Genomic DNA, 27,971 nt, shown 5'->3' with positions numbered 1-27,971 from the left:
ATTCTTTCAATATCAGTTTTCCCTTAGTACCAATATTTGGAGTTATCTGAGCCACATGTCTCTCCTGCATAAACCAGGGCTTTATTTCCATAGCATTTCATTGTGAAGGAAAAAAAAAAAAAAAAAAAATTTACAAACATACAACAGACTTATTGCTTATACTTGTTTTGTATTACTTGTTTTGTATATATGCTTCATTATATGAATGTAATCCACCTTTAATATTAAAGATTTTTCATGGTTCATCTGTTAGAGAATGTGTAAGCTTTCCATAGAATCATAGAATCACAGAATCACAGAATCATAGAACCATAGAATGGCTTGGGTTGGAAGGGACCTCAAAGACCACCCGGTTCCAAAGCCCGTGCCATAGGCAGGGACGCCACCCACTAGATCAGGTTGCCCAGGGCCTCGTCTAACCTGGTCTTGAACACCTCCAGGGATGGGGCATCCACAACCTCTCTGGGCAACCTGTTTCAGTGCCTCACCATGCTCTGAGTGAAGAATTTCCTCCTAACCTCTACTCTAAATCTCCCATCTTTTAGTTTAAAACCATTCCCCCTTGTCCTGTCATTATCTGATTGAGCAGAGTTGCTCTCCATCTTTTTTATTTTGTTTATATATTTCTATGCCCCCAGCTTTTGTAGTAGCTGAGCACTTCACATTAATTACATTTAGCCTGGCAAACATTGGAAACGATGGAGTTCCAGCAGTTCTACTCTACTTTATTTTCCCAGTGGATACGGACCTAGTCCCAGACACACAAAAGATTTTAAGAAACTTAACTACTATTTGAAGTGGATTTAGGCTGCTCTCAATAGAAGCATCAAGCCTTTGTGGATCTGGGCCTTATCTTATCCAGGATAACATACAAAACCTGTAACAGTTTGTTATAATGCTGTGCTATGCAGGCTATGCTATATGCTATAATGCAGGCTGGTATCTTAATTATTTGGATATTCATCAGCTTCTCCAGGACCTGAAAGTTAAGGTTGTTTTGCAAGTTTGGTCATCCATCTGCATACTGTGATAGGCAGACAATTATTCCCTATGCAGGGAAAAAATTGTGTGTGTTTCAAAAAAGATAACACATTTTAGACACTGAGCGGGACCATTCATCATTTTTAAACCTGGCATGGCTTAAGATTTCAGCATTAATCTTCTTGCCAACATGTGATATCAGACAGTCTCTTATGTCCTGTCTGATTGCTTAAAATAACACATTGCCGTTCCTTTGGGGTTACACAATTACTTAATGTTGATATAAATAATGGCTGTGGTTTAAGCTTCCATGCAAGATGCTCCATAAAGCCTCCTAGGTCTAATTTCATAAACATCTTCAGAACAGCAGCGCCAAAACTAAATAAGACACGTCTTCTTTTCCCCCTAAAATGTCAGTGTATTTGTCAGAGAAACTCTGGTCAATGGAAAGCATATCTGCATGTTAGGATACCGAATTTCAATGTAAGAGTGTCACTACTACAGCTGAAGAGAGAGCATCTGCTAGACTAAGTAGTATTACATGGAGATACTTACAGATTAACCTCCTGTATTACACTGCCTAAAGCTTTTGCTTTCAGGCCAGCTTTTACTCCTGGTAGTTTCTGCTCAGAACTGTATTATTTCAGAGTGTATTCTAATACACCTAGCAGATACAGGAAAAAATGTACTGAGGTTGCACATTAGGCAAGATTTTCACGGTAACAGACCACATAGCTGAATATGGGCAGTAACTATTTCTTCGGTGCAGAAAAGCAGTTTTCACTGGTACAGATTTGTCTAGTAAAATCCCCAGTCTAATTAACAAAGTTGGTATTTTAGTTTGCAAGTGTTCTGTTTTGTTTTGGTGAGGTCAAAGAAAATCCACCCCATTCCAATTAGATCAGAGCCAGGACTCAGCTACTGCAGAAGAGATGACACTGGTGAAGGACAAGCTGGTGTCTGCAAGAGCTGAGGTTGCTCAATAGGCTTCTAGCAGCGTTCAGCTGTTTCCAACGATGTCTAACATCTACAGGACATGGTAAAGAATATGCTATGCTACTCAATATTAAAGTTTTGTAAAAAGAAGAAGGAACAACTGAATACCAAAGTAAATGACAAAAAGAGACAACAGGCATCTGGAGGTGAATTCACAGGAAATATCCCTGGTTAACATCCAGTAGACTCTTACACTGTATATTCAGTTCTACACATATGATGTCTGACAGCTTTTCAGGGTGCAAATAGAGCTTGTATTTCTGCACAGATGTATGAAATGTCCCTCTGTACTGAAAGGATTTTATTTTTAGCAAATCAGTAGTTTACTATTGAAGCAAAAGGTTTCAATCAAGCAAATTAGACATTCATTCTATATGCCGAATTGGAAAAAGAAGCAGAGAGACAAAAAGTTTCTTGTTTGGATGAATTTCCAGATGATGCTATTACAATATTCTCCTCCAGATTTTGCTACTTAGCTACTTCACTCTTCAGTTCAAAAATTATTTCCTCACCATTTTGAATAAACAATTTCTGGTCCTAGAGTCAATGTAATCCCAACTAACAACAACAAAAAAACCCTGTAAGTGCAAAGGTACCTTTAAAGCTGCTATACGCTTCCTTAAACAGTGGACAGCAGTGGAGAATCTTACCCTACTTCTTGTTTGTTGATATGGAAGCACTGACCTCTGTAAAAAAAATGTATCTATGACTACAAATTCCCCTAGCAACAAGAAATTTCTGGAAGTTGGATTCAGGTAATTCTAATAGACTAAATACAGTTCTGTTGTTAACTGGGGATACACTAATAATTTTTCAACAGTTCTCTATTCATAAAGTAGAAAGTAAAGATGTATGATTATGCCTCAAACAAATGAGAGTTATTACTGCTTATAGAGGTTCAAACGTAATTGTACAGAAATTTATGTCAAAGTCTTACATGGTCTGTTACCTTTGATTTCAGTGCTTACGTTCTCAACATGCATGTTGTTTCATTCATCCAAGCAATTTTCTCAAATAGTGAGAAGCCACCTGACTTTTTAATTTTATTTTAGCAACACTGGAAATCATTTTTCCACGTCAAGAAAACTGTCATTTTTAAAGTCTTCCTAATAGTTGGGGACAAAAAGTAAATACCTCTGTAAAACGACAAATGTTTTTAAAAACCGTAAAAAATGAAAAACAACTTAAGCATCTTGTTTAATAATTTAAAACATTTCATATTAAGCTTGACTTTTTATTTTACTGCTTTGAAACAAAACAGTTTCAAAGAAATCATATTTTCATCTAAGAAAGTTCTACTTCCAGTTTTAAAGCAAAGAAAGCATATTTTGAAAGAAAAAAAAAAAGTTCAAATATTTTCAGTTATGAAGCTGGATTTTTCCCCTAGTTAATGTTTATTTTCTGACTGAAAGACTTATAACATTTCATTCTAATCCTATGGCTCAAATAACTTTCCAAAATAAATGTTTATATTGTCTTCCTAAATCAGCTGTAGGAAAAATTATTACCAATCCCGTCCCTCATCTTCTCAAACTGTACCTGCCATTCCAGTGGAAATAAGTAGTCTTAAAATCCCTTTTCCAGATTTTCATTTTCCTAGAAAATTCTTTTTTCTTTTCTAGACCAAAGAAGAGAATAAACCTCAAATGATTCCACATTTTGAAGTAAGACTTTGCTTACCTGTTAGTTGAAACAAATGAATAAATTTACCTGAAAGTATAGATTTCATACATCTTTGCCTTCAGTCCATAGAGAGAGGGCAGTCAAATGACATTTGTAACATTTTTCTGTACTTTCAGCAGATGGTGACCCTTAGGTGTGAAGTTACAATTAGTTGTTAATACTGCACTAGATAAATTACTATCCAAGTTGTACCATACATGACCTTACTCAGTATTATTAAGGATATAGAACTTCAGGAATTATGGCAGAGGCTTGTGTTTATACACAACTTTTGGGTTAACTAAGTGATTTTTTTAAATTATATTTAATTAAACTAATACAAACATCAGTGAGCTAATCTATGTAAAATAAACTTGCTTGTACATGCTCAGGACTGTAAGGATTAATCAGACTCTAAAACTGATAAGTGCCGTTGTACAGTGGCAAAGAGGCCAAGAAATCACACTGATTTAATGTCTAAACGTTGTCTCTCCAAGTCAAGGCTGAAGTCCAGGAGCAAAGGATACTTTGCCTTTTTGCGCCCGGAATGCATATAGTTTTCAAGGATTACATTTTAACAGAGTTTATTAAATAATAAATAAATAAATCACTTAGCATTTATTTAGAAAGTAGTTTTACCAAGATAGTCACATTTCAGAGGATATGATGTTGACTGCAGTTTAAAACAGAATTTAGAGTGCAGATTAAAGGGTGCAAGAGCTCTGAGGACTAGCAAATATTGGGGTGGATTGACTAGTAGGGTATGTAGAACGAATGTATCAAGTTTAATTCTGTATGAATAGTTACATGTGTTATTTTAATTCAGAATATTTGGTAGAACGAAAAATCTGATAGAATGAAAAAGATTCTGCTTGAAAAGGGTTTTACTCAAAATGTAACATTTGTGAACAAGTAGAAGAAAAAATATCACAGAAGTATGGATGCAACTTTAACTTCAGCTTTTCAGGGCAATATTGTCACAACATTTTATTTGCAGAAGAGACAACCACAAGATGGCTCCTTTCATATTACGCTAGCTAGAACGGAAACCTATTCTGATAACGTAGGCTGCTTCATCTTTTCACTCTTTTTCATGAAGAATTTAAACACCAGGCACCATCCTCTCTTACAAAAAGATGGTGCTATAATTGCGTGATTAAATCACAGTTTAGAGAGGAGCATGCTCTCTCTTGAATGAGTAAGGACTAAAACCCTCAAACGCAGCATCTAATCTTACTGAACAGGTTGAGGGTTTCAAGAACACTTGCCAGGCTCAGAAACAGACATTTCACACACTTCACCTTTCTCAAGATTTTTGTTTGTTCTCTTTGTAAGAGGATATGACATTTTTTCCCTTTATTATTTTTTTTCCCATGGAAAGATTTCCAGATTACTGAATTGTAAAATTATAAAATGGTTTATTACCTCCACATCTGGGTAAAAGCAGTCAATTCACTGATTTGTTTGTTTCATTTAACATTTAAATAAAAATTACATATATGCTTCAAGCTTCCATCCAAGTACAAATCAAAACAGTACGTAGAGTAATTACAGAAATGTTGTTCTTAACGTAGGAAAGTTTGTTTGGTGTGAAAGGTTTATTATGCCTAATGGCACAGACTCCATACCATGAAGTATGGTATGAATATGGTCTGAATTCCAGGAATCACAATGTGCAATGCCCCACGGTATCTTTCCTCTGGATGCAAGAGATGAAATTTTTGTGCAGTTCTTAGCTTTCCTTAAATTTCAAAATACTGCAGAGCACAACTCAAGTAACACATACAGGTTGGTTCCCCCATCTCTGAACCGCAGGAAGCTACTCACCATTGCAAGGGAGGGAGACAGCATCTCTAATAAAATATCAGGAGGAATTCAGGGAGTCATCATGTGAATTACTTAAAGAGCAACTTGAGCAACACTCCTCCACACATACATGCATTTTTTCAGATGAAAGATCATTCCTGAATGTAAGTACTCAGGAATTCAGTTTTATATTCATCCTAAATGTAAAGATAAATGGAGACATCATGAGCTTACCTTTTTTTTTTTTTTTTTAAGACAAGGACATTGAAGAACCTTTCTATTTCTGTCGTTTAGGCTCATTATAAATGGAAATGGTTTGATGCCGATTTCTTACAGAATTATGTTTTGTTTTGTCTTTTACTACAGTACTGGTATTTTGTCTCTCAAGAAACCTTAACTTTCAGTTAAACCTGGTAACAGAATGTGGAAAAACAAAGGACAGATTGTCAATAAGCCAAAAAGTATAATTAAATCCTTTGCTTATTAGGCACTAGACCTCTGTTAAGCATGGCCCAGATGAGTCACATGTATCAGGAAGAGAATAGTTTCGTGGAAGCAGAATTGACAAAGCCTTATGATGAATAAGGTCACTCTTCCCGGGCTCATAAAAGATGGCAGCTTTACAACTGTAGCATAACAAATCTGTTTTTATTTATTACCAACAAAATCACATCGTTTCCTAAGTAGTGAACTTTTTTTAAAAAGGCTTCTTTATGCATGAGTAAATATTTTTCTAATGAAATCTTGATATGTCTTGCAACCCAACCCTAGTTTGTTTAATAGTGAGATAGCTTTCTCCAGGGAAAGCAGTAAGAAATGGGGGATGGGAAAGGGAGAAATTGGCTCTGGCTACAACGAGCAGCTGCTCTTTGCTACTTGCCTGCAATGGAGTAATACATCAGTAATTATTTGAAAGTCAGACAGATTCCCTGCTTTCCTTGCCAGACAAAACTCTGAGAACTGAAGACTGGAAAGGAGGATAAAGGACTTTCAGTTTACTGTTTTTCCACTCACGGCTTTTTTTTCCATGTTAGCAGCTACTGCTGCTATTAATTTTCTGGTCTTTGTGCCCTGAGAGGCCTCACATACTATGCAAACTTAGTTTTAGCACTTGAGCACTAATGCTTTTATGTTTATTAAATTAACTTTTACAAAATGTTCCAGCTGTTTCTACCATTAACTTCCATCCAAAAGAATAATGTTTATTTCCTATTCTGTTTTAGGAATGATCGCAACAAAACAGTTGGTCTTCATGGAAGAAAGGTGAAAAGAGTAAAAAAAGCTACATAAGAAAACATATTTCGAGTGGTACACCACTCAGCTGTGGTTTTCCGTGCAACCAGAAACAGGAAGTAAACCTAATCTTTGAACTATTCCCTGAAGATGATGAATCAGACTCTATTTACACTGGGAAAATGATGGAAAGTTCCTCACCGTTGCTAAAACAAATTCATGGCATCTAAAGAAATGTTACATTTTCATCACGGTTCACATAGTTCCAAAATAGAATTGATAATGAGTAATGTCTGAATTAGTTTGTCCTTTTGCAAAATCCCTCTCTTAGATTCCCGTTAGGTAAACAGAAGGAAACACAATTAGCTAGTGTAACGGCCCACTGACCCAAAACTGGACTTGGGCAGCAAGGAATTCATTACCAACAACCTCCTGCAAAGACAGGCTGTTTTAAGGGGTTTGGGACCAGATAAAATGTGAGGAACTTGTGCAACTAGGACCATCAATGCAAATTATATTTATGGAGGATCCGTTTGTCAGAACATAGGTGCCTAATGTAGCCTAAGAAGCCTGTGGACTTCCAGGATAGGTTAAGTCTGCACAGGCACGGCAGGGGACCTGCATAAACTGATCACTTCCTGCTGCAGCAGCAGCTGAATACATGGAAGAATACTCTTGGGCATCTCAAATGGCACTAGACTCATATGTACGAGCATTTAAATAAAGCCCTAAATGTTAACCAATGCAAGCTTGCCATAGCAAGGAAGGAGGGATTTGAAAGCTACTATGTATTCAATGAAATTCTAAAGCAGGAGGGCAGGAGGAGAGGGTTGTGTGGTTTTGTTGTGGTGGTGGTTTTTTGTTTGTTTGTTTGTTTTTTAAGAAAAATACCTAACATCATTCTGCATGAGTTGTCATGAAATGCTCCATCTTCAACCCGTCTGCAAAGAAAAATGGGCAAATATAATTTATTTGTATCAGAATGGCAAAGAGAGGACACTGAGTGCATTACACAGTTGTGTAAAAGAGCAAATAATTTTTCACAAAACACTTTAAAATAATTTATTTAGTATCTGAATGTATGCTTACTAGACTATTGAATATTCAAGAAGTCGTCATTTACAGACTATTTTCTTTCTTAACCTTTAGCCAAAAGAGAACAGAAAAGCAAACTTAGCTAAAATAAAACCAATCTCTTCCTCCACCCTGCCTTGCCTATAAGCTCTTCCGTGTCTTTTTCTGTTTCTTTCTTAAGGGAAAATTAGTTCTGTTGCACTCCTCAACAAAACATAAGACCCACTTCCTTGGACTGACAGAAACTGAAATAAAGCTTCTCACTTCCCTTATAAGACCAGGAATAGAACTGAGGACAAAATTAATGCAAATAGGCCTGCAAATAAGGTGTGTTTTTTTTCTGAAATACACAAAAATATGGGTGACTAAACATAGTGGATGAACACTTCCAAGTCATAAAAATTAGGAACATATTTTGTTGTGTATATAATACAGTAAGCATACTAGTTATTGTATTCCGTTAAAGAATTCTAGTTTATAAAACACACTAAATGCTAAAATCTGTCTTCAGACAAACCAGAAAATGCAATGAACCTGACACGTTGTTATATATTAATACTTCCCTTTTTTTTTTCATAAAGGAGTGTAAATTACAGTTTAACCCATGACCGTCAATTTCCTGACTTACTCTACATGCACACAGACCGTAACAGCAGCTATATATGTCAGGGAAACCACACCCATCATCTAGAAAGAAGTTGGAACCACATACAGATTTATATTCTCTTTACCTGAACTTTTGCACAGAAAGATTGTCAAAAATATGTTTAAGACTTGTACTGCTCAGTACAGAGGCTAACGAGGATAATGATAGAGAAAAGAATGAATTACAATGTCATTGGAATGAAGTGTAAAAAAAAAAAGTTAAAACCAGAATTCCCATGTCCCAGTTTCACAACATATGACAGCAGTTAAAGAAAACATTTTTAATTACAATTTAATGAAATTTCAATTAAAATTAATTATCCTATGAAGCCCATTGCCAAAATATATCACAGAAGTCAATAGGAAAGCAGAACATTAAAAATGACCAATTTTTATATTTTAATGGATAATTAATCACAATAAACAAACAAACAGAGAGACAGCTATGACTCTCCAAATTATATGCAAACTACAAACTGATTAAGGAACCAATATCATACGGTGATTACTATGGTTGTCTATTTTGGAATAACTGGTATAGATGACTAGCAAGGAAATAAAAAAGGTTGACCTCATAACAAGGAATCTACTCATGAAACTTGAGATCAGAGAATCCCAGAATGGCTGAGGTTGGCAGGCACCTCTGGAAGCCACCAGGCCCAAAGCCTGCCCCAGCAGGGCCACCCAGCGCAGGCTGCCCAGGCCCATCTCCAGGCGGCTTTGGAAGGCCTCCAAGGAGGAGACCCCACAGCCTCTCTGGGCAGCCTGTGCCAGGGCTCCTCACCCGCACAGCACAGAAGTGCTCCTGGTGCTCAGAGGGAGCCTCCTGGGTGCTAGTTTGTGCCCAGGGCCTCTGACAAGAGCCTGGCTCCGTCCTCTCTGCAGCCTCCCCTCAGGCATCGATGAGATCCCTCTGAGCCTCCCCTTCTCCAGGCTGGGCAGTCCCAGCTCTCAGCCTCTCCTCACAGGAGAGCTGCTCCAGGCCCTCCATCATCTTGGTGGCCTCCCTTGGACTCTGTTCAGTATGTCCAGGGCTGTCTTGTACTGGAGGGCTCAGAAGTGGACACAGTGCTCCAGAAGTGGCCTCACCAATGCTAAGTGGAGGGGAAGGATCACCTCTCTTGACCTGATGGCAACATTTTGCCTAATGTGACCAAGAATACAGTTAGCCTTCTTAGCAGCAAGGGCACATAGCTGGCTCATGTTCAACTTCTTGTCCACCAGGACCTCTAGCTTCTTTTCTGCAGAGCTGCTTTCCATCTGGGTGGCCCTTTTCCTTGTTAACTTCATGAGATTCCTGTCAGCCTGTCGGGGTCCCTCTGAATGGCCACGCGGCCCTCTGGTGAGTAAAGATGCCTGAACTCAGTTCCACAAGCAGGATTTCTGCATGTCGCTGTTAAAGCCACTTCCCCTTGCAGTATTACACTACCCATTTTTAAGAGGTACAACAACAAACGACTATCTTGCAGGCAGTGCTGGAAAGTAAATACGTTAATGACAGTGTCTATAAGGAAATTAGACAGACCACTGTCTTTATTTGGTATGGCAGTTTCCACATGCCAGTAAGAGACAAAAACCACATGCAAATCTTGAATATGAACCTTTAGTAACGCAATATTTAATTTTTGCTCATCTTCCCTATAACCCAAGTTTTAAATATTCAGCACTTTTTATGACAGTTATAAACAATACACGAGTGACTATAAATGTCAGTGCTTATACACAGCGCAGTGAAAAACAGCTTGCCTGTTTTCAAACTAAGAAACTGTTTTCTTTAATACCAGCCATTCTGGTAATGACCATTTTTATAACGTAAGCTGTTGTTTTTTTCCTTCCTTCTTTCAACTGCTCTATCCTATGGTACCTTTATTATTTAATCTCAAAACAAGTCAAATGGTTAGCATCTGCCTAGAGAAGTTTGATATGGGAAAAAAAAATCCACATAACACAGAAAGAGAAGTGTATATCAGATGGTAAACTCTCAGAACTTGCGAAAGCTGGGGCCAGATGCAGCATCGGCTGAACGTTTTTGAAAGGCAAAGGATCAGGTACTGAACTGAAAATTGGTGTAGCTGGAAGCACTCCCTCCCCTGGACAAAGCACTGAGCTTTTTTGTGCTTTAGGGTAACCAGCTATAAAAGGGCTCATTTGTAATTCACCCTCCTCTACACATTATTCCGAGATTTATGACTTGACAGCCTTGTAGAAACGTAGTATTTTATTTTGGTGAAGTACACATATAATAGCTAAAAGGTGTTTAATGATCAATTTCACTTGATATTAAAGAAAAGCCTTTAAAATTGTTTAGGCCTCTTGGTACTTTTACCAAAAGTTGATTTGTATCTTATTTGCCCCCAGACATAATTCCTGGCTTACACCATTTAATAGTGTTTACTGAAAAAGAAATATCCCTCGATTTTGGGGGGTAAATGAATGTACTTGGATTTACGCAAACAAATTACCATCAATTTAAGTTTACTACTGCCTGAAAAGTATCTCACGAGTACTTTCGACAGAAAATAATTAGGAGCAACAAACAAAAGTTTCCTAAGGTTTCTGTGGAGTCAGTTACTCAAGGACTGGTTTCAAGTTGCAAGCAAAAATTTGGCACCATCCCTCGAATCGGCCACTAATGAAATTATCCTTTGTTTTGCAACCCATTATGTAGCACAAACCCATAGCAATCTCCAAGCGCTGGAGAGCACTGAAATTAGCCAGAATGCACTTTCTGATGGGGATGTGGTGTGAAAACAACGCCATACCTACATATCCTATACCCCCACGGCAGGGGAGTGGGACTAGGTGGTCTTTAAGGTCCCTTCCAACTCGAGGTGTTTCGTGATCCTATATATTTGGGACTAGGTGATCTTTAAGGTGCATTCCCACCCAAACCATTCCGTGACCCTATATACTGGGCTGGCAGCTCAGCACCCACACGAGCAGCCCCTGTGAGATGGCGGGGGCCGCTAGGGGTCGATGAGGCACGGTTTTACCGCAACCTGCTTCTGTGAGTGCTCGGGGGGCGGATTTTGGGGGGGAATTTTGAAAGGGAAGGGAAGGGGGGGCCGAGAAGGGGAGGTGAAGGGATGAGGGTAGAACGACGGTTGTACCACCGAGCGCCCTTCCCGCCTCGCCCCCGCCTGGCGCCTTCCCGTCCCCGCCCTTGAGGGGCGGCACCGGCCGCGGGTGCCCGCCCCGCCGCCTTTGTGCTCGGTGCCTGACGGCCGCCGCCGCCGCTCCCCGCCCGCTCCTTCCTTCTCTCCCCCTCCTTCCCGCTCCCCCTCCCCTCGCCCCCAGCGCCGCTTCCCCCCTGCCCTGTCTCGCTTCTCCTCGCCTCACCCTGCCCGCCATGTCGCTGGGCGCCGGCCCCGAGGCGGGTTTCTCCAGCGAGGAGCTGCTGACCCTGCGCTTCCCCCTGCACCGCGCCTGCCGCGATGGGGACCTGCCCGCCTTGTGCGCGCTGCTCCAGAGCTCGCCCCGCTCCGACCTGGCCGCCGAGGACTCCTTCTACGGCTGGACGCCCATCCACTGGGCCGCGCACTTCGGCAAGGTGGGGCCCGGCCGGGGGAAGGGAAGGGAAGAAGGGACGGGAGGGATGGAGGAGGAGGAGAGGGATGGCGCCAGCCCCTCTCGCGCGCAGCGCATCGCGGCGCCATCTTAGCCCCTTGCGCGCCCGGCCGGGAGGCGCCGCCGCCCCGCTCCCCTCAGGGCACGGCCGGGGCGAGGGGCAGCGGGCGGCGGCCACCCCCGCTAACCCCTTCCCCTTCTCCCCGTGCCTCGTTGCTTTGCCTGCAGAGTCTTGTCGTGGTGGCCCTTGCCGTCGTCAGGCGCCGCACCTGGAGGCTGCTTTGTTGTGTGCGTCGCGACCGCCTCGCTGGGAGCTGGGGCAGAAGATGCTTGTGCCCCTGGGGCAGCCCTCGGCGCGAAAAATGAACGGCGGTGTGCACACGCGCGTGTGCGAGAGCGGAGTTAACCGCCCTGTTGCCAGGCGGATAAAAATCAAAACATAAAAAGCAGCCGCGCTGAGCCGTAGGTGTTGTTTCTGGATGCCACAGGCAGCTCCGTATTTAGGTGAAGGGTAGAGTTTACGCGGCCCGGAGTTTGCTTGGCCTGAAACCTCTCCCTTCAGCCCCGTGAGAACCTTACGTGATCTTTCTAAGCCCGGGGGCAGCGGCTGAAGCCTGCTAGATGAGGTTTCTGGTGTCATTACAAAAATAAATGAGTTTATAAATAGCCTTTATTGGATTGACACACTTAAATAGCTGTTAATTCCCATTTTCAGGAAGGGGCAAATGGGAAAAGCCTGCTATCCACATTTTTCCTAACCACCTTTCTCCTTCGAATTATCTTTACCTTCAAATCTGAAGATGAGTGGTATCTTAATTTCTTCACTTTACATATGCTTTTTCTATTTATAATGCTATGAGTGTTCCAGCCTGTGCAGAATTCAGGCCTGGAGGGTGTGGTTTTTTTTCCTCAGCGATGTCTGTTTTCTGATTTTTGAGGGCCTTTTGTTCTTTTTCTCCCTCCCATTCACAATATATTTCTATTTATGTATTGATTGTCTGCCAGGGAAGGAAAATGAACGTACTTAGGTGGACATAATGCAAGTACATTAAGAGATGGATTTTGTACAGCAAGTGATTTGATCTGCGGTACCCAGCAAACATTTTAGAAACACAGCCGAGTAATCCTACAGTCTTTTTTTAAAAAAAAAAAAAAAAAACTACAACAACAAACAAAAAACACCCTTCTCTGTATTCAGAAGCTAATCTTTTATGTTCAGAAAAGGAGTACCATAAATTTTGTCCTGAAGTAAGCTCATACAAAAAGTGCAGATACTGATTTGGCATCAAGGCTTTCTGTCTGTCTTGCATTTATGATTCCCATTTCCTTTAACCGTTATCATAGGAATTTTTGTGCGTGCACGTGGGAGTCTTGCTTTTGTCCTTCAAGAGTGTGTTTTGTTTTGTTTTCCTTAAGTATTTTTAGCTTCTTACCAGCCGTGCTAGGATATGAGAGTTCTTGTGTACGTTCTCTTCCCGCTGTTCGCTTCTTGCAAGAGACTTGCAGAAAAAGTTGCTGAAGGGAACAAGTCGGTTCGCAAGCTACTGTATTTGCTGTGTTTATTCTTAGGTATCCTCATCAAATTTGGTTTGTGGTGTGTTTTCTTTTTGTTGTTGCTGTTGCATGTGAAATGGGCAGGAGCATTTTTCAAGTGAAATGAAACTTGCAAAGATGACACAGGCTACAAACGTTTCGATATCACCTTGCATATATATTTTTTTAAAAAGCTTTGTGGCAGAGGCTAGGCAGCTTCAATGTACGAAAGTCATCTGCGCATTTTACAGTCTTGTTAGGTAATGTTTTTCTTTGAGGCAGAGACTGCAACAGAATCCCAGAGTGGCCGAGGTGGGCAGGCACCTCTGGAGGCCACCTGCTCCAGCAGGGCCACCCAGCGCGGGCTGCCCAGGACCACGTCCAGGTGGCTTTTGAAGGTCTCCAAGGAGGAGACCCCCCACCATCATTCCCGTTCTCAGTCACCCTCACAGTGAAAAATGTGTTCCCTGACGTTTGGGCGGAACCTCCTGTGTTTCAACACACTTGAAAAGTTCCCGTATTGTAATTGGATCTCAGACTTGACTTACTTTGTGTTCATTTGGCGTAGTCATAAATCAACCTTTCACAAGCTAACAGGCGATTGCCAAAAGTGAAACAATAGCTGCTTTTAGTGGACATCCATATGCATGTCTTTATGTTCTTATGTTTATTGATTTTATCTTTTCAAATTAAGATTGATCATAATTGCAAATAGAAAGTTTTTCTGCCTCTTAAAGTATCAGGGTCTTAAACTTTAACTCCAAATGAACATTTCAAAAATTACTGAACAAGATTTTTTTTGCTGCGGTGGTGGTTCTTTGTCGTGCTAGATTTTGTGGGGTTTGCACTTGGTTTTCTTTGCCTGCAAGAAATTAAATGGCAGCAGAACTTCATTGCTGTTCTGGTATAGGACACTTCAGCAGCATGGTCCATCAGACACAAATGTTTTTAACTGCATCTCTGTAGGAGACTGAAATGACAAAACTGATTCAGCTATTTTTGGGAAGAAGTACTTGTGGAACAACTTGCCGTGAGCAAGTCCAAAACAATTCCTACACATACACATGCATGTGCACAGAACATCAGTCTAGGGTTGGTGACCTTTAGCAATCTATGGATATTTCTTCACTTCTTTCACAAGCAGAATGTAGAGGAAAGTCCCCCTTACATCAGAGGACAATGCAAAATCACTTACAAATAAAGCTGTAGAACTGCCTTCCTGCACACAGTTGCAGATGCCCTGCAATAGGGAAGTAGCAACAAAAGTAAAGTTCCATTGGAGATGAATATGCAAAAAGATAATAGAGCTTTTTATTGGGGAAATAACTGATCTAATACCAGTCAACAAGAACATAATATCTTAATACTAAAAAAAGGAAAGACAGTATTTGTGAATAATTATATAGCTTACTATGAAACATACCTGTAGACCTTACAATTAATAATTAAAATACCAACAGTGACCATTAAAAATAGTAGGTAAGAATTCCTGGTTGCAATATGTGATGTTATGGTGACAGTATGGAGCTCTGTCCATCCCCATCTGCCCCCCACTTCCTTCCTTCTGGAAGATAGTACAGATCGTAGATGGTAGCATGTCCAAATGTACTTGCCGTGTTGGATATCTGTGGTGGAGTTTCCATTTTCAGGGTATTCCCTCACTGCAGAGAAGTGCTTATATCCTGAGAAGTAAATTAATTCCCATTAGAGCTGCTGTGTTCAAATTGGAGTTAATTATATAGCGCCCTAAATTACACTGATGTTATGCAGTTTTTTGAGAAGATGGGTCAGAATGTAAAATCGTTAAAAAGCTACCAGAGAGGTAGAAAATAAAGGGTTTGTGTTTAAAGAAAAAGTCACTGTTGATTCACTTTGTTTTATGCTTACCTTAATTTCATTTTTAACTGCTCGCTCGTGTATTTTTTGCTTCCTTTGATTATATCTACTGGCTTGTGCTCTTCTCCTACTCTTATTTTTGCCGTTTGGCTGTTTACATTAAAGGAAGCAAAACAGTAGTAAGTACATTCTGTTTCTTCTGGAACAAAAGTAGTACAGATAAAGCACATGTTTCTTCCTTGGTATCGTGCCAGAATTGTGGCCTATATGGAGGCTTGTCCGTTGCCTCCGTTAAATCAGTTTAACCTCCAATTTAGGTATAATGATACAGTGGAAAATACCTTCTGAAATGTTATTCAATGAAAACGGACTTCCGTGTCCTAATCTAAAGCATAAGTATTCTGGTGGGGTATTGTCCTTAGGTATGTTGTCTTTTTCTATTCACAGAATAATTTGCCTCATTTTTCAGTAGCGTAGAAAGAAGCAGGCTTTTCTGACAGCCATGATGCAGAAAAACCCTGCTTCGTTATCTTCATCGTTAAAACCCCGTAGGAGATGGAGAGGGGGAGATACAAGGGAAAAGAAATTAAACATGAAGTTAAAAATTTAAGCACGAAGTCCACGGTGACACATAGCCATTTTATAAAGCAGATTCAAACAGTGCAAGATGACACGGGTGCACCAGTTCCAATATTTTTCCCCTTGCAATTGGCAAGCCATGATGTCTGTATAATTAGGGAAGTTGATGCAGCCCAGTTTCTGTAGAGGAAATATTCTTTCCTGAAGCTGCAGTGCTTTTCTGAAAGCGTTTTCAAATTAATTCTACTGAAAGATTATTGTTTTAAAAACTGTCTGAATTTTACTTTTGCTTGCAGTTATAGTAGAGAAACATCTTGGTATAGCTGGTGCTTTTTCTATCGCATCATTTGTTAATGATTACAGTAATAATTACAATTATTAGTAATCATTAAGGGTTAGCAGCAATATTGGTGTGCGAACTTCTAGACACGAAGGAAAGCCTTAAGGGTAGCAAATACAAAAATTATTTGGGTAATTTAGCATTGGAATTACAAACTATCTTACACCATTTTTACTGTATTTTTTTGTGTGTGTATATATATGCTTTTTTTTTTTTCAGCAAACTTACTTGTTTGCTTTTGAAAAGATAGTTTTTTCTTTGGTAATGTTGAAATTTATGGAGCTAGAGCTGTTAGCATTGTGAAATTTCAGTTCCCCTCCCTCTTGGACACTTAATTTATGGTATGTTAATGGTACTTTTATGTCAGGTCCATTACTGTCCAAAAAAAAAGTGGTTTTGTATATGCTACAGGATAGAGTTCGAATGTGTTTGTTTGAACTATACAGGGAAAAAATACAGCTGAAGTGAACAGTGCGTCTGAAAAACTAACAGTGGTTGATCCTATTCATGTAACTCATCGACATCAGGAAGTTACAGATTTAAAAAAAAAAAAAAAAGACATTGTACGGAGGCAGAGAAGGACCTGGAATTGTGATGTTCGTGCCTCTATCCCTAATCAAGCTGCCAGCTTACTTTTTGATGCTTTTTCATCACTTCTTTATGAACAGATTATTCCCTAGCAGTCCTATAGCTAATAAACGTTTCCTTTAACTATGCGAGACAGACCAGGAGATCGTCATTTTACGTGAAGCAATGCCCCGAGTCAGTGTGGAGTTCCTTTGTTGTACTGTCACATGCGTGTGCGGGGGGGGGGGTGTTCGTTTTTTGACCACAATAAATGGAAGCCTAGACTAAACTGTTTGTTTTTTAGCATAGTGCGTTCCTTTTCCTGTCAACAAAAGGGCAATGTTACTGTGTGACAGGAAAGGAGCTTTGTTTTTTTGACTATTTTTGAAAGTTGAGGTCATCATGGCTGCAGTTTGCTCAGCTTCCACAAATGTTATGTTGCAAACACTTAAATATAGTAGCTGGATATCGGATACTTCTGGTTAGCAGGATAGCAAAATAAGTCAGAATATAGTGTGGCAAAATACTCTTTTTCCTTTTTTTAAAGGAAGGAGCTTTGCTGGTTTTGGTATTGCCACAGACATGCATACTGTTTTTAACAATTCTTATTATTACTGCAATTTCCTGCTATAATAGCAGGAAAGCAGTAAACATAACGTATTTCATGTATAGATTTAGCATAGTATTAACGATATTGGTTATTAATAATCAGGTTCTGTCACTTTCAGAAAATATTAAAGAAATTTAAAATCTTTCTTGCATTTTCTGGTTTACTTCCCTCTGAACTCTCCTGAAAATAGGTCCGCGTATCTCCTAACAACACTTTTGTTTTGGCAAACGTTAGCTAATAATGTCTGTTTAGTATCACGTTTGCAGCTTTGCCAGATCAGAAACTTTCTGCCTAACAAAAGTGAGCCAAGTAGCTCTTGTGGTTAACTCTGAGGTATTACTTGTTCTCTTCCCCACCCCAAAAATTAATGTCAGAATTCAGTTTGGGGGACGAGAATTTAGGATTTTTCAGGTACAATCTGTGGCTGAGGGTGGCAGGAATAAGGAGGAAGGGGAAAATCCAGTGTTAATGTTCTCTCTTGTTTTGTGTCCACTTAGTTTCGATAGTAAGTTTAGCTTTTTGGGGTTTTATTTATTTAGCATGTGCTAATTGTGTCATAGCATATCTGTGTAATGTTTTTTGGGTTTTATTCCCTCATGTCTTTAAAGCTGGAGTGCCTAATACAGTTAGTAAGAGCCGGAGCTTCTGTAAATGCCAGTACAACACGTTTTGCTCAAACACCAGCCCACATTGCTGCTTTTGGAGGACATCCACAGTGCCTGAATTGGTTGATTCAAGTGGGGGCCAACATAAACAAACAGGTATGGTTTAATGTGTATTTCATGTCTGCATATAATTTTGGAAGAAGTGTCTCGGTCCCTTTTTACAGTGTATATGATCCCTGTGTTCACATACAGGTAAAATAATTTTAACATCCCCTGAAGTTAGATAACTTAATTGTTGGGTACAGGGCTTTGTGATTATTGTACAGGTAGGACTAATAATTGTCTTAGGCCACTAAAGGTTTGGAGAACATTTGGTTTAGGAGCTGACATCTTTCTCCCTGAACAAAATGGTACCACGCTGCTCTGATGCTGGCAGCATTACCAAATGCTCTGATATTTTAATGCATCTTTAGGGGAAGGAAAAAGAGACTAGTGAGAAACATCTTACTTAATATGTAAGAATTGAAAAAATGAGCCAGTGAATTTGCCACTACCTACAGAACCATGAGACCTTTGTGGTCCTTGATGATTTAGTCATATGTCTAACTAGTAAAATCTAGTAAGACATGATTTATTTTAAGATGCATTTGGTTGCGTACTTTTTTCTTTCTTAGATTATTTCCAAAGCTTTTCTAGTAATTTCCTGCAAGTAGATCAGAAACATGTACTTGACTATCAAAGAGAGAATGGGGGGTGTTTGTTTTTTTTAATTGATAGTTTCCCATTACTGTTACCATGGGTATAGATACCAATTTATTTTGTAGTATAGAGTACATTAATATAGTAAAAAAGCACGTAAAGGACTGTTACGCTCTGGTATGGTAACAGAATCAAGTGCTTAAAAACATGCATTTTGGAGAAAATGTTTCCAGTACTGAACGGTTCTATTATGTGTGCTGTGCATACATAATGTGTTCCCTTAAAAACAGTACTTAAAGAATCATATTTTTATGTCCTATAAGAGTAATTATTACTAGAGCATATGCATTTACTAAAACTGTAGTACAGCACAGCATCTGTAAAATCTCTGTTCTGTTAAACTTACATCATACTTTTCCTAAAATATTTAATGGCCAGACTGTTTTAAATGCAGTAGAGTTAAGCTAAGACTGCTGAAGAACTTGAACTTTTGCCTTTCTAGAGTTGTTTTTATATATATATATATTTTTTTTTAAGTTATGCAAAAAAATAAGAAATGGGGAAGTTTGTGTTGAGTTTTCAGAAAAGAAGGCTGGTGCATTGAGAACAGCTGTGAGACACCAGGAGAATTATAGAAACAATGAAGGTGACTGGATGCAGAGGCTATAGATCGCATCTTCTCCTTGATACCTGACAAAAGTAACTTACACAATAAGTTATTGCTGCATAGTGGTAGAATCATCAGAAGAGAAAATACAAGAACTAGAAATGCATCTGGAGCCCAGGTAAGAATGTAAAGAAACTGTGATTAGAGAGGAAACATGGCATGCACAGAATAAAGATGTACAGATATCTGCTAAATGAGAAGAGAAGAATGAATGAAAATGAATGAATGAGAAGAATGAAAGTTTCCCGCTAAGAGGATAAAGAGAAGAACTGACCAGTGAGGTTGAAATGGAGTTGAAGAACAAGTTTACTCTCCTGGAACATCTAGTGGGTGAGGTTATAACACAGAAGAAAGTGGTAGCTAGCCCCCAACAGAAGAGCAGAGGAGTGCAGAGAGAACTCTCCATGGGCTGAGGGCAACATGCAGATGATTGTGAGGGAAAGCAGAAGGCAGCGTGACACGCAGTTAAAAGTAGACTGGTAACTCACTCCATCTTAGAGAGGGCTAGTCTTAGTGACTAGCCAGTGACTCAGGAGTCTTTATAAATCTATGGCCTGTCATGAGACCAAATCTAAATAATAGGAAGACCTAGGAAGACTTCAAAAGGCAGATTTAGATACTCACAGGCAAAGGGTGCCAACATAGACAGTACTGAGAGCTCATGCTGTGGAACCCTTGTATGTTGTTGATTGCGGTAGTATCAAATTACACTTGTATAAAAAGCTTTTTTGACCCACAAAATGTTAATTGAGCATACAAGAAGAGGGATTTTAGATCTGGTTTGATAAAAGAAGAAATCTGGTTAATTAAAAACGACAGTTGAAACAAGAATAGCTCTTTGTTAAGATGCAGCTGGTCGGTCACACTGGTTTCACGTGCACGAGCACTCAAAGCTAGACAGCGTACCTTTGTGACACCTACAGCAAAACAACCCACAGATACCTTGGAATGTTTCGCACACGAGTATGTAAAGCACAGTGCATGCTTTGCTCTCCCCAGTTCCTTCCAGATGTTTATTGAATTGCAGTCAAAATCTACTATTCTTGTTTGATTTGCACTGCTTTATAAGTGATTCTAGTTTCTTATTTAATTTCCAAGCTCTTTCAGGTGATTATCTAGGGCTTCCACCCACACTTTTGAGCTTTTGGAGCACTATTTCCTGATGTGTATTTTGTTTATTCCTTCCAGCTCGCTGACTGATGCTGTACTTCAGACAGACATAGTCACTGGCTAATGCTTGTGTGAGGACAAGTGTTCCATGGACACTGGATACAAAACACATGCTGAGAAAGATCTGGGAATACTTGATATTTAAACTAGTAAAAGTTTCCTTCCAAACTGACTCCTGGTCACTGGCTACAGACTAACCAATCACCTCTGGAAAAAGAAAAGGATAGCTTCTGAAAAGGAATCTCCTCAAGTCTCTCAATCCTAATGTAAACCACTGGTACTCGGTAGAACTTGCATACATGCTTTCTCATATCTGCCCTGAGGTATTGTAGCCCATGCTGCCTGCCCTGAAGTTTAGGAAAACATTAAAATGATTATCTCAGTGCTGGTGACAGTTGCCCGGGACCTTTCTCGGGCAGCAGCAATGAACGACAAATGCTGAAAGCTGCTTGTCCCAACTGTACCTTGCTCTCCAAAATAAATTCTGTGAGTATATCCCATGATGTCCAGCCTTCTCGTATAACTGTATGTGCTGGCTAGAATCATGTCTTTTTTTTTTCCTTCCCCTGATTGGTGGGCAGTTCTTACCCCCAGTCCCTCACCTCCCTGAGGGTCACCATAAACATTCAGAGAAAGCCAAATTGCCAAGCAATATTCCTGCCTGTTTCTGCCTGCCACCGTGTGCAGGAGAGTCTTATTTCTTTTTATATTCAGTGAGCAGTGCCTGCTAATAATTCTTAATATTGTGAGACAAGACCTGCATTTAGCTTCCTGCCTGCTTTAGTACACTCTGACAGTGCAAAGCAATTACACTGCTACTTCCATGAAGTTTTTGATGTTTTATCCTTGTCACAATGCAGACTGATTCTGTGCTGCTGTGCATATTAGCATCAGATAATCATGAATTCGTTCTGATAAAAAGCCTGTTGCTTCATTTAAATATATTTTCCATTTGACCTCAGCATATCAAATGTTTCTACTGTATGTTGCCTTCGTTGATTGGCCAAAAAACAAACAAACAATAATCATGTGGCCTGCCTTGAAGGGGAATGATAAGAGATACTGCATCCTTACAGGTGATGTTAACTTACTTTTCATCCTGCCAGTTACCATAATTTGGTAGTGATGGCAGACAGATTTAGGAGGGGTTAGACTACCCAAACTCACAAGAACTGTAAACCCACTAATATCCTTGGTGGGGAGGAGAAAAGACTCATTCCTTTTGTGTGATAGGTTGTCTAAAATATAAAACTACATGCATTTTGGACTAAAGCCAGATAAATAGAAACATTCCATCATTTCTCATCTATACTGAAAATCCAGAAGGAGAAACCACCATGAATTCAAAGCAAATTTTTAGTGAAGAATGAGGAAAAATGTTCCATCTTCTCCTGCTTCTACTTTCTAGCTTCAGGAAGGACAGAGCGCTAGGTCTAAGAAGTCTGAACACTTTCTGGAAGTGTGATCAGTTGATAGACTTTGATATTCAATCAGCTGAGTAAGAAATGGCACTGGCTTTTATTTCTTGTCAGGTAAAATAATGCTGTGTCTTGGACATTGATACTAGAAGTATTGTACAAGTGCATACATAGTTAAAAGCCTTCAGTGTAAATGTTCATGGGGACATTTTAAGAAGAAAAACTTACAGGTAAGTAACTTTTAGATGAAAGAGGAATAAAAGTACCAGTGAGTGAGATTAATTGAATTATATTCAGGCACTTGGAGAAGAAAATAGGAAGTTTGCGCAAAGTTGAACTGGAAGATCTTAAGGCCAACAGAAATGTATATCCCAAAATTGAGGAAAAATGCTCTAGACTGAACTGGATAAATACAAATATCTAAAAGGGGACTTGGAATAAGCAAAGAGTTTGAGAGAGGTTTAATTTGTAGAGGAAATGTCTGAGGCTGAGCAGCATAGTGATGAAATGCAAGCTGAGATTTACTGAAGAGAATTTAAGCCAAAGATATGAAAGACCCAGGCATGTAAACAAAAAGAGTAAGGAAGGAAGAGCAAGATACCTATTCAGTAAAATGAAATAGTCAAATGTAATCCAGCCATGACCCCAAGCTAAAAAAAATAACAACAAAAAACCTGCCTTTGTCTTTCCAAAAGGAAAGTAGTGCTTCTCCAAGGCAAAGGAGGAAGACATGGCTTGACAGTGGCAGTGAGTTGCAAAAAGTGACTGTGCCTGTGATGCCATGTGACACTTTGTCATCTACTTTGGAGCAGTGTACTTGGTCTTCACAAGAGCAAACAGACTTCTATTACCTTGAATACTAAATTAATAAAATTGGGAAAACTATCTTATTATTTTTTCTGGTCATTTATTTGCTGTGGGACTTCTGGATCGTGAGTCAAGTTTGGCCTGTTGGAGCAGTGTCACATAAGAAGGATAAATGGGACCCTGAAGTGTTTTGCTCTATTTATGAAAGACCAGTACGAGTTACTGATATTTCCTTTCCTGCAATATAGTTGCAGAAGGGGTTATATCAAACTGAAGCTCATATACAGGAACTGCGATCGGTTTGCAGGTAGTATCAGGGAATTTTTAGAGTCCTTCAAAATAAAATAACTGGGGTTGCTCTTCCCAGCCAAAAAAAAAAAAAAAAAGCATATGGAAGAGATGAAAATGAAAACATACATGAAAATATGGTAATGTGCAAATTGAGCATAAAGCCAAGCAACCTAGGCACTGTTCTTAGAAAAAACTTAACATTGTTTTTTCTGTTTAGTGCCATCCATTCCAATTGTTAAATCTAAACAGAACTGTGCTCAGTCTCATAGAGTACTTTATTTGCCTCTATGGGTGATTTTGGATGTGTTGAAAAATGCATACATTTCCAAGCCATTTTCAGTGGGAAACATATATATGTTTCCTTTCACTCTAGATCGTAACCCAAAGAGAATTTCTTTGCAGAGCTAGAAACCTATTTCAGATAAATGGAAGAGCAAATAGTTTTGGTCCTGTAGTAGAACTTCAAAAGATGACAATGAAAGTTAGTGAAGATGGAAAATGAGGTGCCATAATTAAAAGGAACGCTATAAGAATCTAAATTCATATATTCTGATCTCAAAGTATTTTCTAAATTCTTTAGCTTTAGAGAAAAGGTGCATGCTTTTCTGGGCCAGTGACTGAAAGAAGCCCTTCTCAAGACATGTATTCTCTTTCTGAGATGCTAACCCTTTTCTGGTCATTGGTGACATGTTTATTACCTGCTATAAGCTCAGCTTATTTTTATAATGCAGTGGTGAGGAGCTCTTTTGCAAAGGTCCTTTCTTATCTTTCTAACATTTCCCTCAGCAGTACTTCGTAGTTCAGCTATCTAGATCTTAACTGGGCAACACGCTAGATTTGTGGGTCTAATAAAGATTTCTGTCATCTGTGTCATATGCATTGGCAAGATGCGCTAACTTGTCCTAAAATGAAGTTTATATTGATGATTATCTCTTCAGTTAGGGGTAGGGTTGTAAATACTAATGCTGAACAAAATTAAGAAGCCAGTCATTTCTTTTCTACGCTTTCATCTCTTTAACAGAAGAGGGGGAATGGAAATAATAACAAAATGATGAATCGAAGACAGCTGCTATGATGGGAAATGTATTACACTATTAAGAAAATCCTGGATAAATTAGTGCCGGATGAGTTTCCATGTAGGCAGTTAATAAAATTGTGTCCTCCATTCAACATGTCTGTCTTCCTGTAATTTCTAGAAAAGGTATAAATAGGAGGAATTATATAAAGTTCACTGAAAAGCAGTCTTCTATCCATCAGCTACAAACAGCCATTTTGGAAGGAGTGCATGGCTCTTTCATAATCACTAAGGACTCCAAGGAGTTTTCTGCTTTTTTCTGTCTCCAAACTCTGTCAGCCTCAGCAATTTGCCTTAGTTTTATAAGGCAAAATTTGCCTGGTACCATTGCTGTTCCCTGCTCGGGATGCTGGGTGTTTCACTGTTTGGCTAAATATGTCTTAAGCAATGGTAAACTTGCTTACCCTTAGTGAATTTGTAGCGTGTTATAAAAATACTTCACTGTAAAATAAAATCGGCAAATAGCAAATTGAGAGTATATGAAACATAATCCAAAATTAATCTTTGAGTTACATTTACATGGTCTAGAAAATGTGATTGAATTTCTCAGAAGCTTGGCAGGCAATTTAAAGCACATTACCTTCAGTCAGGATGGTGGTAAGATCGTATTGTGAATGTATTCGTGTTTCAGATAGAGCTGAAGCGTAGCCAGAACTGCAGAGCTAAGCGTTGAACACCGTTGTGTGTAAAGACTGTCAAGTCGGTAAAGGTGTTATGTTACTTTAATAGCTAGTGGTGATGTTTTAATAAAAGAAACAACAGAGAACCAAGAATGAGGTACTCACGCTTAGACTATGTTTAATGTCAGTGGAGCAGACAGTGAAGTCTGTACAAAATTTGGGGAGGAAAGAAGGAGGGTGGGGAGGAAGGAAAAGCTTGCTGTGCAGTGAAAATGTTGAGGACTGAAAAAAACATAACAAAACTAACTGAACGTTTACTTGCTACCTCAAGGCCATGTTTCATTATGAATTCTTCTCTGTGATTCCTAATACCTTATTATTAATAGTATCAATTAATAGTGATTAAAAATAAGTAATCATTAATATCATTAATAATAGTTGTTCAATTGCAAGTCCTGAATTTCATCTGCATCCTGAGGTCATGATGCATGGAATTCACCTGCTGCTTACCAATTGCATTCGTAAAATTGTGTAAATTTTTCCCTGTTACCTGTGAAACTAGCTTGTAGAGAGGAGTTGCCTGAAAAACAAAGTGCTTTTAATGGTTAACGCTAATGGAATTTAAACGAATAAAGGTAGACAAAAAAGAATAGTGTATAGGACACGTAAGTCAAATGTGCATGTCTCAGGAGAGATCTGGCCTGGCCTGTGAGCACTGGGCATGCTTATGTTACAGTAGAGTTATTCACAGATACATCTCACCTGGAGGGTGTTTATTGTGCAATGCAGTACTGGGTAAGTGTGTCAGCAGGATTTGAAAGCAGTGTAGTCCCACAAACTTGGCCATAGTGCTTCTGAATTCAAGATGGCTTGCTCAGGGCAACGTGCTGGCGAATGCAAATGCTAGGAAATAAATATTAGAGTAACTTGTTCCAGTAGTATGTACAGATCTCTTTATTAACAAGTCTTGCTCCATATGATTTTGCTGATTACCTAGTCATTGGCTAAAGGCATATGCAAGTCAGATGCCCTTATTGTTGTTCCTAAAATCACATGAAAGCCTACTGCAAAATTTAAAATACTGATAAAGTACCTGATGTATTTGCTAGCTCATAAATGCTGCTTTATTTTTTATATATGTATATCTGCTTTCTCAATTAAAATGAGTAGTGTAAAAATAAGATTCTTTTTTTGAAAGATTATGCTTGACAAAATGTAGTTTGTCTTTACAGGATTATGTTGGTGAAACTCCTATTCATAAAGCAGCACGGTCTGGTAGTGTGGATTCCATAAGTGCCCTTGTGGCTCACGGTGCGCAAATAGAGTAAGTGAGGTGTTTTTTTTTTGTGTCGTTGTTGATTGTTGTGTGTTTAGCTGACTAACTTAGACCAGTAAACATAGATACTAATATCAAAAAGAAAAATCAAAACAGCAGACACATGATTAAAAGACAGCTAGACATGTTCAACTGTAATAAGGCCCAAGATGTTTTGCATGTCTAGTAAAGTTTATTTAACTGAAGTTGTACCAGTGTGCTACATTAGTATTGCATTTATATGTGATATATTAAAAAATGAATCTCGCTTCTGTGAGATGGCCCCAAATTATACACTTTATCTAGCATGTAGTTACTTTTACAATTAATTTACACCTTACACTGGTGAATAAATACAGAAAACAATGCAAAAGCAACATTATGTGCAAAATAGCAACTCACACACTCTTTGCAGTTAGTTTAATGCTGTTTGTTAGTGTATTGTGTATATTTGCCCTCTTAACTTTTTTCTTTAAAGGTTTATGTACTGCAAAAACATTCAGAAAATCTCACAAACTTTTGCAACTTACAGCATGGACAAAATGGATGCAGTTTTCACCTAGAAATGTTGAGTATAAGCTCTATGGCTTATAATAATGTAAATACTTTAGAACTTTGTTTTAATTAGAACTAGCCTTTTTTATCTTAAATGGTAACTAGTTACTGTATTTTAACCTGCAATGTGATGAAACTATTGAGTTGTAAGTCAAATAAGAATCGTGTAGTTAATTTCTTGTTTTACCCTTTGGTTTCCATCTTACTGTTTTTGTAATGCTGCCCTGATTAATCTACCATAAAATTTAACTTTTTCAATGGTCTCATAGAGTAGTCAGGAAATACAGAACCTTTAAAGTTAATAGTAATGAACAAATTGCTTTATATGAGAGATTACTTCATAGAAAAATTACAGTGAGGTAACTTATGCAGCTGTCAAGGTCAGTTATTGACAAGTTCATGAAATCAGTTGTAAATTCATAAATTCCCATTTTGCACTCACTTCCAGATGTTTTAAGATAAACTTGGATTTAAATTTACTGTGGAATTGAGTAAACCTTAATTATCATCATCAATTAGTATGTAATCTTGTGATTTTTCAGAAAGTTTCCAATCAAAAGAGAAGTTGCAGAAGTGCATAAACAGCATGAAATGAGTGACTTGGGTCTGATGTAAATGAAGAGAAAGTGTTACATCCGTAGAGATTCAAAAGTAGGAGCTGAATGGTGGAGGTTGGAGATGTGGCTGCAACTTTAATTTACATGCTTGAAATTTTGCTTTTTAAATGTTGTCTTTGCAAGCTATAGTCAAAAAACTTCATATGTGTTTCTGGCCTTTTGACTTTTTTATCAGTTTTAGGAACAGGAAATCACTTGAATTTGCAATTTTCCAACTTTGAATTCCATCTGTGTTAGAGTAGGATAGACTGGTCATAGTTTCCATAGGTCCTATCCCATAAATGGTAAAGTAAGTGATGCCAATGCAATAGACTCGTGGAGCAGCCCACGTTCCTCATTTGGAGGAACTGGGTAAAAGTCTGCCCCTGCCATCTGAGAGAGATAGTTAATTGACTGATTAGGGTGGAGGATTTATTCCATAGAACGTAGTGTTCAGGCTCAGGATGTTAAATTAGGCCAAATCCATAGGTACAGTTCTGACATTGGTTAACTTTGGATCATCTGGGCTTGAAAACTGGACCCATATATCTAATGGCTATGTTGATTTCCTGATTTTTGTAGTGTCTTGAAAGTGTAGGTGCTCTGAAAGTTTTGTCTCCTTTATTTTGTGGCTTCAATTAGAAGAAAAGGAGAGGGGCATTTCCATATATTTTAGTTCTAATTAATATATTTTAACTGAAATGATCACTGACTGTGTAGGACA

General features: G+C 38.8%; 1 protein-coding gene across 2 annotated transcripts in view; it reads left to right on the top strand.

Moving 5' to 3' along the window:
* Positions 1–11,586: 11,586 nt before the first annotated feature.
* ANKRD10 (ankyrin repeat domain 10) overlaps positions 11,587–27,971 on the top strand; it is a 37,889-nt gene continuing 21,504 nt past the window's right edge. The window contains exons 1-3 of one of the 2 annotated variants that reach the window (XM_040537107.1): positions 11,587–11,947; positions 18,038–18,190; positions 26,014–26,105. In XM_040537107.1, the coding sequence (XP_040393041.1) occupies positions 11,747–11,947; positions 18,038–18,190; positions 26,014–26,105 (446 nt within the window). In that variant the 5' untranslated portion in view covers positions 11,587–11,746. The remainder of the gene's footprint in view (positions 11,948–18,037; positions 18,191–26,013; positions 26,106–27,971) is intronic. The other variant, XM_040537098.1, reaches the window with a different exon arrangement.

The sequence above is a fragment of the Cygnus olor genome, chromosome 1, assembly GCF_009769625.2.
Source record: "Cygnus olor isolate bCygOlo1 chromosome 1, bCygOlo1.pri.v2, whole genome shotgun sequence".
Taxonomy (NCBI): domain Eukaryota; kingdom Metazoa; phylum Chordata; class Aves; order Anseriformes; family Anatidae; genus Cygnus; species Cygnus olor.
This window is presented reverse-complemented; position numbering and strand designations above follow the sequence as displayed.